This window comes from Melanerpes formicivorus, unplaced genomic scaffold (genome assembly GCF_026170545.1).
Source record: "Melanerpes formicivorus ecotype bairdi unplaced genomic scaffold, bMelFor1.0.p_v2 SCAF_10, whole genome shotgun sequence".
NCBI lineage: Eukaryota > Metazoa > Chordata > Aves > Piciformes > Picidae > Melanerpes > Melanerpes formicivorus.
Window position 1 is genome coordinate 12,987,233 of NW_027142362.1, and position 14,922 is coordinate 13,002,154.

Consider the following 14,922-nt stretch of genomic DNA (forward strand, 5'->3'; position numbering starts at 1 on the left):
GGACAAATATTTTCTCTTTCTTCATGGGTTGTCATATTTCAGAAGTACAGAAGCTTCTAGATATTACTGTGGAAATTTGCAGTGCATGATTATGGAATCTTGCTAATTTTTAGTTGTAATTTGATAGTATTTTTTCTCTATATAGCATAATAATCAGGCATAGATGACTCCTTTGACTTAAGAGAAGTAGGCTGCACCTCTAACATTGTGTGTCCTTTGGGCCCCTCACTACAAGAATGTGCTAGAGCATGTCCAGAGAAGGAAGGGCAGTGAAGCTGGTAAGGGGCCTGGAGAGTAAGTGCTGTGACAAACAGCTAATGGAACTGGAGTTGTTTAGTCTGGAGAAGAGGAAGCTGAGGGGAGACATCATTGCTTCCTACAGTTACCTGAAAAGAAGTAGCAGTGAGGTGGTTGTTGGCCTCTTCTCCCTAGTATCAAGTGATAGAATGAGAGGAAATGGCCTCAAATTGCACCAGAGAGGGTTTAGAGTGGCTATTAGGAAAAATTTCTTTGCAGAAGGAGTGGTCAGGCATTGGAACAGGTTGCCTGGGAAGGTGGTGGAGTCACAATCCCTGGAGGTGTTCAAAAACATGTAGACATGGCACTCTGGGACATGGTTTAATAGCTATGGTGATGTTAGTGGTTGGACTCATGATCTTAGAGTTCTTTTCCAACCAAAAAAGTTCTATGATTCTGTAATTTTGGATACATAAGGAGTATGCTAACAAAATGTGTCAACTGCACAGTTTTTATTCATCTAATTTACAGTAAGGTCCAGATAATGCTCCAACTCCTAAAACTGTTCTTTCAGTTGTTAGACAGATTCATTTGAGCAGACAGGTTTCTTAAGTAGTTAGTGATTTTGGAGTTCCAGCTATCAATATCATAAGGGCACGTGACTGCTATCACCCTTTCTTGTACCAGGTGCCTTTAAGGAAAGACTCAAAATTTTTCAGTCATTTTGGAAGAATTATGACTTACTCTTTCATAAGAAAAATCTCTATTTCAAGCAAACTTTATAATTTAATTGCAGCATGGTTTTCACATTGACTGCCAATGGTTTTGGCAGAAAGTAACCCATGTTTAGGGTAGAATGACATTGCAAGTTGTTTCTTTCTGTGGATGAAGTACCAAGAACATGGTGAATAGGAAAGACTGAACTTGTGCCTTGCTAAGTATTAGTACTTGAAAAACTGAAAACTGTAGGTTTGTATAGGCTGCATTATATAAATATTCCTGTGGTATTTTTACATTGCTGAATCAAGTAAAATACCAGAAGAGTAATCACAAAAAGCCCAAATAAGCACAAACCCCCCCTAAACAACCACCACCTTCAGATTAATAGTTGAGTGACTGGACTCAAGAACCTGGGATAGCTTGGTTTGTTCCCAAATTCTGCCACAAATTTCCTGCCTCATCTTGTGGAATCCCATTGGTCACCTGGCTGCAAACACAGGATGACTTTTTCTTTTTGCCAGTTCCATACTTGTAAATTTTTGAACTTCAGCAGAAACTTTTATTTCAGAACATCTTTATATTACATCTTCCAAGCAATTTTAGTTAAAGCTGTGTAGGTATTAATGCATTCAACAGGATAGTGATTCCACAGTGAAGAGCATAGTCATGTAACAACAGAATATCCATTCTGCCTTTTTTTTTTTTTTTAATTATCCCTTTGAGTTTTCAGTTGAAATCTCCAATATAAGACAAAGTATTTGCCTGGCAGTAATTAGCTGTAATTAACAAACTGATCATGTGCTTTGTTTAGCTTCCTACCTAGCAAGCAGGACTAATTCTTGGTGTAATGTATCTTCCTACCTAGCAAGCAGGACTTCTTCTTGGTGTAATGTATCTTTGGTTACTGTTTTAGTAGAACTAGGAGTCCCCTTCTGAATTGCCAGTGCTGTTTTTTCCGTTGACCCCCTTTAAATTAAGACTATGATGGAAATCATCGGGTGCAGTAATACAACATGAGATGGGAAATGAAGTGTTCTGGCTGAAGTTCTCCATTAGGATAGCTTACTGAAAACAGTATGTTGTTTTAGGTTATTTCACAACTTCATATAGCCATTCCTCTTCAAGTTGCATAAATGCTGAGGTAAATAGTTTTTTTGTTGTGATTGGGGGGAGTAATTTTCCTGGAGTGACAGGAGTGTGAGTACCTGAAATACACTTACCTTTGTAAAACTCACATACTTAACAACGATAATGCTGCTTATATAAATGTCAACACTAATACAAATTGTGAAATACTGTTTGGGTTAGGCTCAACTCCAAAGAGTGATGATTTTGCTTTATAAAGGTCGAACTCTATATAAACAGTGGCAATACTGACTTTAGGATAAACATTGGTGAATTTGAGTCAGTAAATGCTTGAATATGATTCATTTGTGACTGCATTTTTCTCTGTTAATTAACAGCTTTATTCTGACCAAAACTCACTTTCCACATTTTTTGTCACTGAGACTTTTGGGACTCCTATGGTGTATAATCCTGGAGCAGAAGCCAGAAGTCTTAGCAGTGCTCCCAGGGCACTTGGACTTGGGGCTTTGGCAACACCCTTGAAGTAGCACTGAACAAAAAAGTCACACCCCTCTCATACACCCAGCCGAGGAATGTGACCCACATCAGGACAGCTAGCAAGATGCTTGAGAAGAATGTGTGCACAAGGGACACAAAGCCCTGTGCCACTCAGGGTGGATCTGGTTACCTGATTGCCACTCCAGCCCTTCCATGCCTTTTCTGCAAAGGCAAGTGGTCACAGAGGTCACAGAGCATCCAGTGCTTTACCTAGAGGAAGAGTAATTGATGATTTTTATATTACTGAATTTTTATAATCAGCATCTTTGCAGGAGAAGTAGAACAGAGATCCTGTCTGCTGGCTGAAACACTCATTAACGGTCCTGTGGGACTTTGGGTGTTCCCCCATCTGTTGGGGCCAAATTCCAGTTTAGGCGTTACATTTAAATTCCTCCGATCGTTTTTAATGACTGTGATATTATTCACTCCTTGCCTTGGCGTGTTGGGTGGTGTCGCAGTATTTCATCTCAGAAATTTTTGTGGTTGGTGAAATCATTATTACAGCCATGTGTCTATCTGTCTGTAGATCTCTGGAGGAGAGGTTGGACAGAGTCCTGTGATGCCATTATTTCTGGCTGGATTCTCCCTGTCAGCAGAGCAGCTGGGTGATTGTAGATGGCTGCAACAAGCAGATGTCATTGATGTCTGTAGAGAATAACCTCTCTTTCTGCTCTGCTTTGCTGATCCTTCTTGTAGGTAGCATGGAAAAAAATGAGCTGTTTTTAAGCTCATCAGGACTCCAGGTTCCTAGAAGATGAGAGCAGTGCTAAGTAGATGCAGCTGCACTGTTAAGGCAGTCACTGGAAACTAGGGAGATAGTAACTACACATCACAAGCATGTTCATAGTAATTAAGGCGTGACTGAGGCTAGCATAGGTTGTTTTTGACATGACTATAGATAACATAAACTCCTAGCTGTGGAAGAAACCTTTCAAGTTCCCTCTGTTCATGTATGAAGCTATGATCAGGCATAAGAAGGTATTTGTTAGGGTTTGTTTTTTTCTGCAGGCGTTGAAATTTTTGCTACATTGGATCTATGATGATTATTTAACAGATAGATTGAGATTTTCTAGTGAAGAAAATCATAGAATTGTTTCAGTCAGAAGAGACCTTTACAATCATTGAGTCCAACTGTCAAACTAAGACCATTATGGCCACAAAACCATGTCCCAAAGTGCCATCTCCACATGTTTCTTGAACACCTCTAGTGATGGTGACTTCGCCGGCTTCCTGGTCAGCCTATTGCAATGCCTGACCAGCCTTGCAGGAAAGAAATTTTGCCTAATAAATGATCTAAACCTTTCATTTTTAAACCACTGCTAAAATCTAAGGGGGGTGTGGACATTACCATAGTTTTTTCAGTTATTTTTTAGAAGTCTGTTAGAAACTTTGGAACATTCACTTAGAGGAGAAACCCAGGAAAGGTAACTTTTGTTGGCTGCAGTCATCCTGCCTTGAGCTGTAGTCCTGGCAAATTGCATTAGTTGAACAGTGCCTAGCTGCTCTATGGGGTATTTCTGAGAAAAATCCAAGTGCAGTAAGAAGGATGGGCATCTTAGTAGGTGCTACACTTCCCTTTGAGTCAGTATTTAACTGTTGCCTCAGTAGAGTGTCAGGAGACGCTGTGCTGATGAAGATACCGTGAGACATAATGGTTGTGCTGCTGATCACGTTGGTCCCATGACAATGTGCAGAATTCAAAGTGAAGGGGTTATGGTTTACATAGAGTTCTTGTATCTCCTCTGCAAATTAAGATTTAGCAGTAAAACAAACTTTCTGGCTTTTTGCAATTTACAGATACAAATTTTTTTTTAGATTCTGTTTTGCTTGTATTTATAAGATGCCTAACAAAAGATCCTGATTCAAAACTGCTGATTATGCTCCTAATGCTTAAGTTAGGAGGGGCCTCCTAATGCATAAGTTGGGAGGGGTCTCAGACCACACTGAATTTGATCACTAGTACTAATTATGAAATTTCTATTCTCATGCCAGAAGTAATTAATCTAACCTGTCCTTGCTTCTCCTTTTGCCTTGAAGATATTGATGAATGCAGCACCATTCCTGGTATCTGTGATGGAGGAGAGTGTTCCAACACAGTTAGCAGTTACTTTTGCAAGTGTCCTCCAGGCTTTTACACAGCTCCTGACGGTTTAAAGTGCATAGGTGAGTAGAACCCTGTAAATAGTAAGACAGTACATGTCATGAACAGTGCACCAGAAATGTATTTCATCTCATGATCTTGAAATCCTTCTTTTGTATAGAAATTTGCCTATGTATTTTTTCTCAAATGTGTTTTCCTTTTGCCAGGATGTATTTCCTCTTTCCCACTTCATTGTGTTCTCTATTTATTTTTTTAATCACATTTTTTTATGTTATGCCAGATGTGTTGCCTTAAAATAGGCAGAACTTCTTTAACACATCTTGGTATTTTTGCTCTCATGCTTGTACTTAATTTAGCAAATATACTTGAGAAAGAAGTGTATCAAGTGTTACAACCTTTAAGCAACTATTTTTTATTAAAGGAAGTAGTGTGATAAGCTCAGTGTAGGACATTTGTATCTGTTTTTATGATGTTGATGATTTGGCAGCGATGTTCTTTCAGGCTTTCACTGTGGTAGAGCAGAATCTGTCTTCCAAAGGCCAGACCGGGAGTCAAATGACTGTGTGAATTAAATGACTGCTGCTGCAGTGCCAAAGCCATGAAAGAGTAGTGTTAGTCCTTACTGCTTCTAAGAAGCATACTATAGCCTGCTCTGAGAGAGGTCAAATATTAATTTTTTTCCCCTCATCTTTGCACACTAATTTGGTTTTTTCCACTGCCAGTGCTGAATTTTGCGCAATTATTGTCAATGAATCAAATGAAAGGTTTATTTCCTCAGTTTTGGTTTGTTTATGTAAAGGCTCAGACACAGTGCCAGCGCTGGGGCTCGAGAAAGTGCTCTGTGTTTAGTACCCTTGGTAGAAATTGATGTGGAGGAAAAAAATGAGAAAATATCACTTGACAGACAAAAGCACCAAATGGTGCTCACTTCCTGAAAAGAACTGGAAGTACTTTGGGTTTTGATTAATTTTGAATGATGCCATTCTATTTCTGCAAGTTGTCAGAAAGGAACTCACTTTCTTTCCTTAGCAAGAGCAGCATTTTTGTAGATTGGATCCATACTATACACTTTAAATGCCAGTGGGAGTTGCTTTTATTGTTTCAGATGAATAACTCCTAAACAACTGTGTATCTTTAAATTCTTGACTGCTGTTTGCACTTAATATTTATGGAGGAGGCTCACCTTTCTCTAACAAAAATTTTCCAGAGATATATGCAGTTTTCCAGTGTTTTTTACCCACTCTATTTGTAGGCTGAAATAGTTCAGCTAAAGAATTGAGCATTTAAATGATGACAAGCTGTGTTAAGTAATATGCCAGACTATGAGCCGTCATTAAAATTTTGCCTTTGAGTCCAAGGCAAAACGTGCTAAATGGGAAACACTATTAATTATCTTCAGATATTTTAGATTCATGTCTAATATGTGGGCTGCATGCTTGCCATGTTAACAAGGACAGAGTCCAAATCTGTATTTGAGCTGGGCAAAATACATAATCTTGATTTAATTGCAACATGCTTCTCTTAAGTGAAAAGTGTTAGCTGAACATGTCTATTCTGTTGGAGATGAGGAAGTGCTTCTGAGAAATGTATCCCCCTGATGGGACTCAAAATGAGCTGCACTGGAGCCAAACATCCATCCAAAGGAAGAAGCAGGAGTTCCATTACTACAAACCTTAAAAAATTAAAAAAGAGAAAGCAAAGATACCATCTCTCACAAATGAAGAGCAGAGCAGAACATCTCAACCCAAGTACATGAAGAGTGCTATGTAGAAAGCTGCCGGCCTGTACTTCCAGTTGGCATAAATTTGTTTGATCAGTGTTACTTTTTGATGGCTTTTTTTTTTAGGTGTTTGCCTTTTCAAAATAATCTATTTTTTTAGTGAAAGATATTAAAATATTAAAAGCTGAAACAGTAGTGCCCTGCTGTTCTTGCCCTTATTTGTGTGGTTTACTATTTTGAAAAGAAAATGAAAGAGGGAAAGAAGAATCACTTCTGATTAGGAATATGGAAAGATTTGGCATATTTTTTTGTGACCTTAGTGTCTTTTTTATTTTTAATGGTACAGATTTTGGATAAACTCTTACATCTGTAAGATGTTTGCTGTGTGCTTACATTTTTATGGCACTTTGTGTGCTTGCACAGATCGTTTTCCACGCCTGTCCAATACCGCTTCTAAATGTTTCAAACCTTAGTACTGATCAAAACTGAGAAGAATGAGTTACTGAGGATGATGATGAGGTCTCTTAGAGAACTTCCTGCCTTTGCATCCACCCCATCATCAGACCAAACATCTGAGTATCTCTTCAAGAATATTGGAAGATGGATAAAGGAGTGAATGTGTTCAGCAGTTTAGTTGGAATCCATAGAAAATGGAAGACCAGCAAAGAACTGAGAAGATTTCCCCCAGCCTCCCATTTCAGATTTCTATCAATGATAATATAAGTAAAGTGACTATAGTTTGGAGGCAAAGGCCAATTGACTCTTTTAGCTGTCCTGCCAGTAATACTTCTGTTCAGAGTTCCAGCTAATAAAAGGCAGAACCATCACAGACTGTCCTCACATATCACTATATATCAATTTTCTCAAAGTAATTAGAAACTTCCCTGCTTTTTTTATATCCAGTAGAACAGCTAGTAAATGTTACTAGGCAGATGAATCCACCATTCCTGGATAACTGAGGTACTATTTCTTTAGGGACTACTGTCTGCTGTTGCAAGGTTGCAACTGCCACTTTTTCCATTGCATTTTGACAGCAAATGTTCATATATTTTAGAAACATGCTTGGTCTGGTTTATTGTGCAGCATCAAATCATACCACAGCTTATATTGAGTTTGACATGATGTGACATATTGTGCAACGCTTGCTCAGAGCTTCAGATTGTATCACAAGGTTATTTTTTTTTTAATTATTTTTTTAAGTTTTGTTCCCATCCATATTTTCTCTCTGTTCTCTAAGCTGGGGGATCTCTGTGCAATGTTGTTAGAGCTGAGTGTATGAAATCTGGGTACAAGACGTTCTTTGTACAGCACGTGCTTACCCTTTTCAGACAGGAAGCCAGCACATCTCCATAAACAATGTGATGGCACCAGTTAAAATTAGGTTGTTCTTTCTTGCCTGCAAGCCTATATCTTGTCAAATCACTACATACTTCAGCTGGGGAAGCCATGATTAATGAAAAATGAATCAATGCTTTGAGAGCTGCAATGTTGTGCGTTTATTGCTCTACATCAGTGCCTTTCAAGTCAAAGCTTAAACGGAATCTGGTGCTATCTTTTACGGGAGATGACACTTCAATTTTTCTTTGGGAGCACAGAAGGGTATTTTACTATATACTGAATACACATATCTATTTTTGCCTTCCTTAATTCATTGCTGTTCTGTATTTAATGTCAGCTTTCTCACAGAAGGTGATACACCAGAATCCAAAGCAGACCTAGATTGCCTAGATTTTTCTGGGTTTCTGCCATTTGTTTTCTGATTGTTGTAATGTTGCAAGTGCTATGTCATCAATAATGTGACCAACGGAGAAAAGCGGGACCTTTCTCATTCACGAAAGCCACATTCTTCACTGGACTGATGATTACATATCCATGTCTTTGTTTTGGTAGATGTGCGTCCTGGATTCTGCTTTTCTTCTTTGACCAACGGGCGCTGCAGCAATCAGCTGCCCCAGCCTTTGTCCAAGATGCAGTGCTGCTGTGACAGTGGCCGATGCTGGTCTTCTGGTGCAGCTGCCGCTCCTGAAATGTGCCCAATCAGATCCACTGGTATGTACCTACCTGTCTTCTTATGAGTGTGGCTGAATACTGGCTTAGGCAGTCATTTCTTTTATTGATATTGTTTTAATTAAGGAACCACACAGAATAGTTGAGGCTGGTGGGCACCTTGAGATTTCAACTCGCACTCATGCCCTACTTGTAATTTGCTTTCAACATCCTCTTGAGGCTCAAGTTACTTCCTCAAAGCCTTCTAATAGATCCCTATTTCCTCTATAGTTTCATTCTCATTGGAATGCTTGGATTTACTTCCTCTTATGTCTAGCTTTCTGAGGTGCCATTTATTTTCTGAATTTTGACACAGAACATGATTTCTGTCTGCTACCAAAACGTGCTGTAATTTATTGCCCTCCTGTATATTGAGACCATGAGATAATGTGATATTGGATTTATAGAAAATGGTGAGCAGATTGTGAAACTTGAGTGTGAAAGTCTGGAGGAAAGGTGGGTTTAGATTGTTTAGCACTGGAGACCTAATGAAATGCTTCAGAAAAGAAGAACACAAGAAACTTTAGGATTGATGTGAGGAGCTCAAGGGAGGTGCAGAATTTAGGGAGGAATGGGAGTTGTAATGCTATAGCATTGTAGCTCTGAAGAAGTTGTCAGAGGTCATGTATGGGAGTGTTTATTATTCTTGGTTTTAATCCTGTGAGTGAAATTGCATAATACTGGTGCAGAGATCTAGATCAGAACTCTTGGAAAATTCTTCTTGGTTTTGTCACTGTCTCATTAATAATATTAAAACATGTTAAATGTCCAAGACTGGCTAGAATAATGCTAAAATAATAGCGTAATCTGTTGGTGCTCATCTGAAATAGGAAGACAAGCAGAAAGCTTTCAGTCTTAACATGGTTCCTGTTTCCTTTACATAGTCTATTTATTCATATATAACTGCTGAATAAACTGGATGGAAAAGTGAAGTAATTTGGCCAGGGCCAGAGACTGAGGCGTAGTGCAGAAGGAGCTAGAACCTGGGACTTCCTGACTCATAAATACATACAAGGTCTTCCAGATCATGGCTTCATGCCTCTTCCCCCACCCCTTTTTTTTCCCCTTGACTTGGGACATAAATTGAGAGTATGAATTTGTCTTTCCCAGAGTGCTTTGAAATTCCTTGAAAGGCCTTACATGTGTATAAGGTATTGCTGGCATTATTTAATCAAGTTCAGTTATCCCTTGATGCATCTGAAGAAAGCAGAACAAAAAATTTAGAGCTGTCAGTGGCCCAAAGTCTCTCTAACTCTGAAATGGAAATTTTCTGCACTATAAAGTGGCACACTAGCTGCATAAAGTAAACAAGCAGTTGCATTGTCACTGTGGGCAGCAGACCCAGATGTTACTATAAAACAGGCTGTTTAGTGCTAGAAATTATACCTGGAGATTAAAGGTGCAATAAAAAAGCTTGCACTGTATTTCTTTGCATAGCACAGCAATAACTGTTTATGTGGAATGGCAGGGTTTACCATTGACACTATAAATACTTTAAACATGGTATCTTGGGCATCCAGCCATGTGTGTGTTCAGTTCTCACCTCGGGAGTCCATTCATGTGTACTAATTCCATGCGATCCATGGGCATCCCCAAGGCCAGGGTTTCTCTTTGCATGGAAGGCCTGGTGGATTTGCTTTGGATAATTGGGTATTCCCAGTCTAGAGGGAAAAAGAAATGCACTATTGTTTCTTTCACAAAGAATGACTAGTGGCTTGTGGAGAATGTGCAATTAGAGTATTGGCTGTTAAAATCACCGTCATTAGCAAACATTTGCATGTTGGAATTTGTGCATGTGCATGGACACTGTGTCTTCCTTCTTACTTCTGTTTTACCACAGGTAGACCACTGACAGAGTAGATTCAGTTTACATAGGAACAGGCAAAATATAAAACTAGGAAAAACCCCAGATAAACAAAATACAACAAATAATACAATAGAAACTTATTTGGAATAATGTGGAGATTTAAATCGCTCTAAGGAGCAATGGAGGGAAATACAGGGACACATGAAACAAACTGATTACCTAATATCATTGAAATAAATACAAAGACTAATCATGAGAATCAGATTTTTTGGCTGCCACGCTTATTTAACAAATACTCTGTGATTTGGGAAGATCTTATGATGTGTTTTACAGGTGGAAATTGAAGTGAGATGAAAATGTTAAAGGCTGAAATATCCAGCTTAGTCCTTCCAAGACTGCATTTATTTTTCAGTTCTCATTTTTCACACTGTTTCAGGAATTCATGCATCTCTGTAGCATTTTGTTTTCATTATATAATTTCTCCCCCCCTGTTGTGCTGTAAACTTTAAAATGTTGACGTTCAAAGCTATTGGCTGCACAAATAGTTATTTGTGTACACATGAATTGCAGACGTGAATTAGGTCAGCTGGAAATGTGGTCTTTAATTGTGATACTCTGTGTGCATTCTTTGGATTGCTAGTTCCAAACCCACACTTCCCAAAGACAAAAGAGTGGGGGGCAGAGGAGGAGAAGTGGGGCAGTAGGGCAGATGCCAGTGGCAGAGATAAACAATAGGAGAGTGCATAACACTCATCGTAGACCGTGCTTACAGCAAAACAGATCATCTTCCCATCATCTGGAAAAGGATGAACTCGGTGTGGATCAGACTCAGTTTCTCTTTGTCCACTCTTCTTAGGTTGGACCTCATTTAGTTTCTGCTTTTATTGGCAAACATTGTTTTTACAGAGCAATAGTATTTGGGTGTTCATTCTCTAATTGCTTTTGCCCTGTTGCTTGTGTTTATATTTCTTTCTTTGAGGAGGTTAACTTTTAAGAAATCCTGTTGAAACTGGGCTTTTCTCCCTGTTCAGTATTTTCCTAACTCTGTGGCAAGCTTTGTATTAAATTAACTGAAGATCAAGTCCAAAAGTCTTCCTTTAGGTAAACTTCCCACTGAGTTCATCAAGGATTTTGCCTGAAAGAGGGTTAAGTAGATGAAGTTCAGGTCTCCATCTCCGTGTTAAGTTTCATACCCAGAATGTCAGTTATATTACCTGCTTGCTAGCAGTCTTCTGACAAGAGATATTGATGACGTTTTATGGATTAACGATTCACAGAACAAAGCTAGTTCCTGTGAAGAAAGTATACAGATTCAGATTTCCTGAATTATTCAAAGTTATTGTTAATCTGAAACTATGTGGAAAGAGGGAGAATTGTATTAAATAAAAAGGCTACAAGAGTCTAAACCAGGATTCATGTTTTTGTGTTTCAGATGAGTATCGCAAATTGTGCACAGTAGCAGCTTTGCTGCCAGCAAGACCTGACCTTCCTCCAAGCCGTCCTGACATCATCCCTCCACCAATCATTCCTGGTGTTTACCCTCCTCAACAGCCAGAAATTGTCTATCCATCCAGAGGTCCACCACCTCATAGTAAGAAAGAAATAATGATCTTTCCCTGTGCCATTTGCCTTTAGCTTCTTTTAAAACACACATTTCTGAGGACCAATTTACTCTCTTCAGTTGTTAGTATCTTCTTACTTTATATGGACATCTGGATATCCTAATCATAGCCTGGTTACTATGTGTCTTACAGCAAGTGTAGCTCATTAGTTGTGTTTTCCCTGTTAAGACATGATTCAAAAATTGCATCCTCATTGACTGGGCTGAAGCCCATGTACTGTAGTAGTTACTTTACTGTTATTTTAAGGCTACTGTGAGCTTAGCTGCGTGTCAGCATTGAGAAACATGAATAGCTAGACTTTTGGCTAGGTCATGATAGTTACTTTCATTAAAGAGCTTAGCTGGGAGAAAGCAGCTTCTTTCAGATTGTTTTCTTCACTGTCACTTGGCCAGGCAGGAAATGTACCAATAAAAATAGTGGTCTGCTGGACAGTGAGACTGACCCAAAGTGAAGAGAGAACTTTGTCAGTGATATGCATGGATAGCTTAGGTTTCTCTAGAGCAAGGAGGCAGCCAGAACAGGATACCCTGATACTTTCCTTATTCTGTCCCTTGCTCAAGGAATTTGCCACCTGCCTATATAGCCTGTGGTAGGCACATGCCACCTGAAATTGTTTGGCATAGTCACATGCTCTTTTGCAAGTAAACACAAGCTCATTTTGCCCATGCTGTGTGGAGATGTGAGCAGGCTCTGCTTGCACTGGCACCAGGCTGAAACTATGCAGTCTTGGTTCAGCACCAAGTTGAGCTAATAAACCTGAGAGGCATAGTATGTTAACTCGGGCCTGACAGTGCGCTGACGTAGCCATACAGCTTCTGATCAGCTGGGAGCACAGACTGAGCCAGCTCACATCTGTCTGCCAGAGACTGTGTAGGATACCTCCCAGGGTTGTTCCTGCCTTCCTCTCACTCTGCTGTCTGTGAAAATGGAGATAACTGAACCAGTCTGCCTGCTCTTTGCTACTCTAGGCTTCTAGTAGAGTACCTGCAGTGCCATGTACCCACGCTACCATTAGGTATGAGCAGACTTGGTCCTTTTTTGTCTTGCAAAAGAGGAAAACAAGATCATACTTGCCACACAAAAAAATATTAGTGCTTACTAGCTGTTTTCAGACAAATCTCTAAAAGTCAAAGTGCCGTTTTCTCTCTCCTAGTACTGACTTTACTAAGTAATTAACGTTACAATGGAAGGTTGACTTAATGACAAATGCTGCACAAATTGCAGATTACCAAAAATTATGATGAACTATTAAAATATTTTTCCAACTCTGTTATTTCAGTGATTGTGCCAATGAACTTGACTGACTACTGCCAACTGTTCCGACATCTCTGCCTTAATGGACGCTGTGTTCCCACTCCTGGGAGCTACCGCTGCGAGTGCAACAAAGGATTTCAACTGGATGTTAGAGGGGAATGCATTGGTATGTGGTTTTCTGCTTTAAAGAGATGTTTTTTTTCTTTTCCACACAATGTAATAACTCTGAGTTCTTAAATTAAATCACCACCACCACCCCACCACCCCCAAAAAAAAAAAAATCCCAGTAAATAGACTTTAAAGTGTTAATTGCTTTCAACTGCAAACTTATTTTTACAGCAGTTTTGTCTTTAAGACAGTATTTAACAGATCTTGTAACATGCCATAAAATTATACAAAAGAAAGGCTTTCTTATTTTGCTAATTTGTGGCTGTTATGTGTTTATTAATGATTAGCATCTTAAAAATGCTACCAGCTCTTTGAGTATGCAGACGACCTCTTGTTAACAAAAAAGCAGAACAGCAGTAATGGTCTTGGGTTTAGTGAGATTCACAAGTCGTCTTTCAGCTTATCAAGAGTATCTTGTTGAGCTCTTGAGCCTTTTCATTTTGGAACTCAACCAGAGCTTGATGATAGGAGCAAGGATTAGCTGTTTTACATGCAAGCTTTTGTCAAAATCTGTGTTGATGGGCCTGAGTACATGGAGGTGTGGAATTAAGGCTTCTAGCTCTCATGTACAATATCTTATCTTGTTGAATACTCCTTTTTTCCAGCTCCTGCTTAGCTTAGAATATGGAGTCCTTTTACTGGGAATTTGGTGGTCTCCTTTCATTTTTAGATTGAAGCATGTTATTTCTCCAACTACAAAACAATAGAATACCCCTACAGACCCAAATAACTTTCAGTCAATGTCATAACAAAAATACGTTGTCTTTGTTGTGCAGATGTCGATGAATGTGAAAAGAATCCATGCATCAGTGGAGACTGCGTGAACATCCAGGGGTCCTACATATGCCAGTGTCGTGTAGGATATCAGAGCACAGCAACTAGAACAGAGTGCCGAGGTAAATCATAGTATTCCAGACATATCTGTGCTATTGTATACGTACCAGGAGGGAAAACAGCTTTTAGCAAAGCTTAACAGATGTGTTAAGTATGACATTGAAAAAACTAAAATGAGATACATCAGTAAAAATGACTTAACCTGCCTGGGCTGGCTGTTCACAGCCTAGATAGTGAAGAAAGACATTTTGTCTTGTGCTGAAAGTATCTTGGCACCATTCGTAGCTTTGAAGTGGAAGAGGCATCTTTTCTTCAAAAAAAACCCACACACCAACAATTGAGACATTTTTTTTCTTTTGCTTCCTGAAGATCTCAATTCAACATCCCTTCTTAGGAGAAACCCTTTACTACAACAGACTGTTAAAAGGTTAAGAGAGTTAGGGGGAATGATAAATCTTAGTGGGTAAATATAAGACTACTGTGCCTTTTTTGTTGTCTGTTCACTGTCAGAGAATGAAATAAACAAAATATGCAGCAATGGAAGCTTAAATGAGTTATGAAAAAGTAGTGAGGCCCTGGGAAGGTCTAGATGGGGAAGTTGTGGAATCCCCTTTATTGGTGAGTTGAAGATCAGACTTAACAATAATCTTCATAGTCTTCATCCTATATGAGTGGGGAACACATGGGTCCTCAGTGGCCAGCCCTCTGTCAGCCTTCTGTGACTCCCAGACTGTCCTGTGGTGCAAATCTGACAGTAAAGGTCGATGCAGTCTTTTGTAGTTAAGTCATA

At 39.2% G+C, this 14,922-nt stretch overlaps 1 protein-coding gene across 2 annotated transcripts in view; it reads left to right on the plus strand.

Moving 5' to 3' along the window:
- The window catches only part of FBN1 (fibrillin 1), a 156,842-nt gene that overhangs the window by 60,947 nt on the left and 80,973 nt on the right, over window positions 1-14,922 (plus strand). For both annotated transcript variants that reach the window (XM_068143780.1, XM_068143781.1), the window contains exons 9-13: window positions 4,618-4,743; window positions 8,292-8,450; window positions 11,687-11,845; window positions 13,156-13,296; window positions 14,075-14,194. In XM_068143780.1, the coding sequence (XP_067999881.1) occupies window positions 4,618-4,743; window positions 8,292-8,450; window positions 11,687-11,845; window positions 13,156-13,296; window positions 14,075-14,194 (705 nt within the window). The remainder of the gene's footprint in view (window positions 1-4,617; window positions 4,744-8,291; window positions 8,451-11,686; window positions 11,846-13,155; window positions 13,297-14,074; window positions 14,195-14,922) is intronic.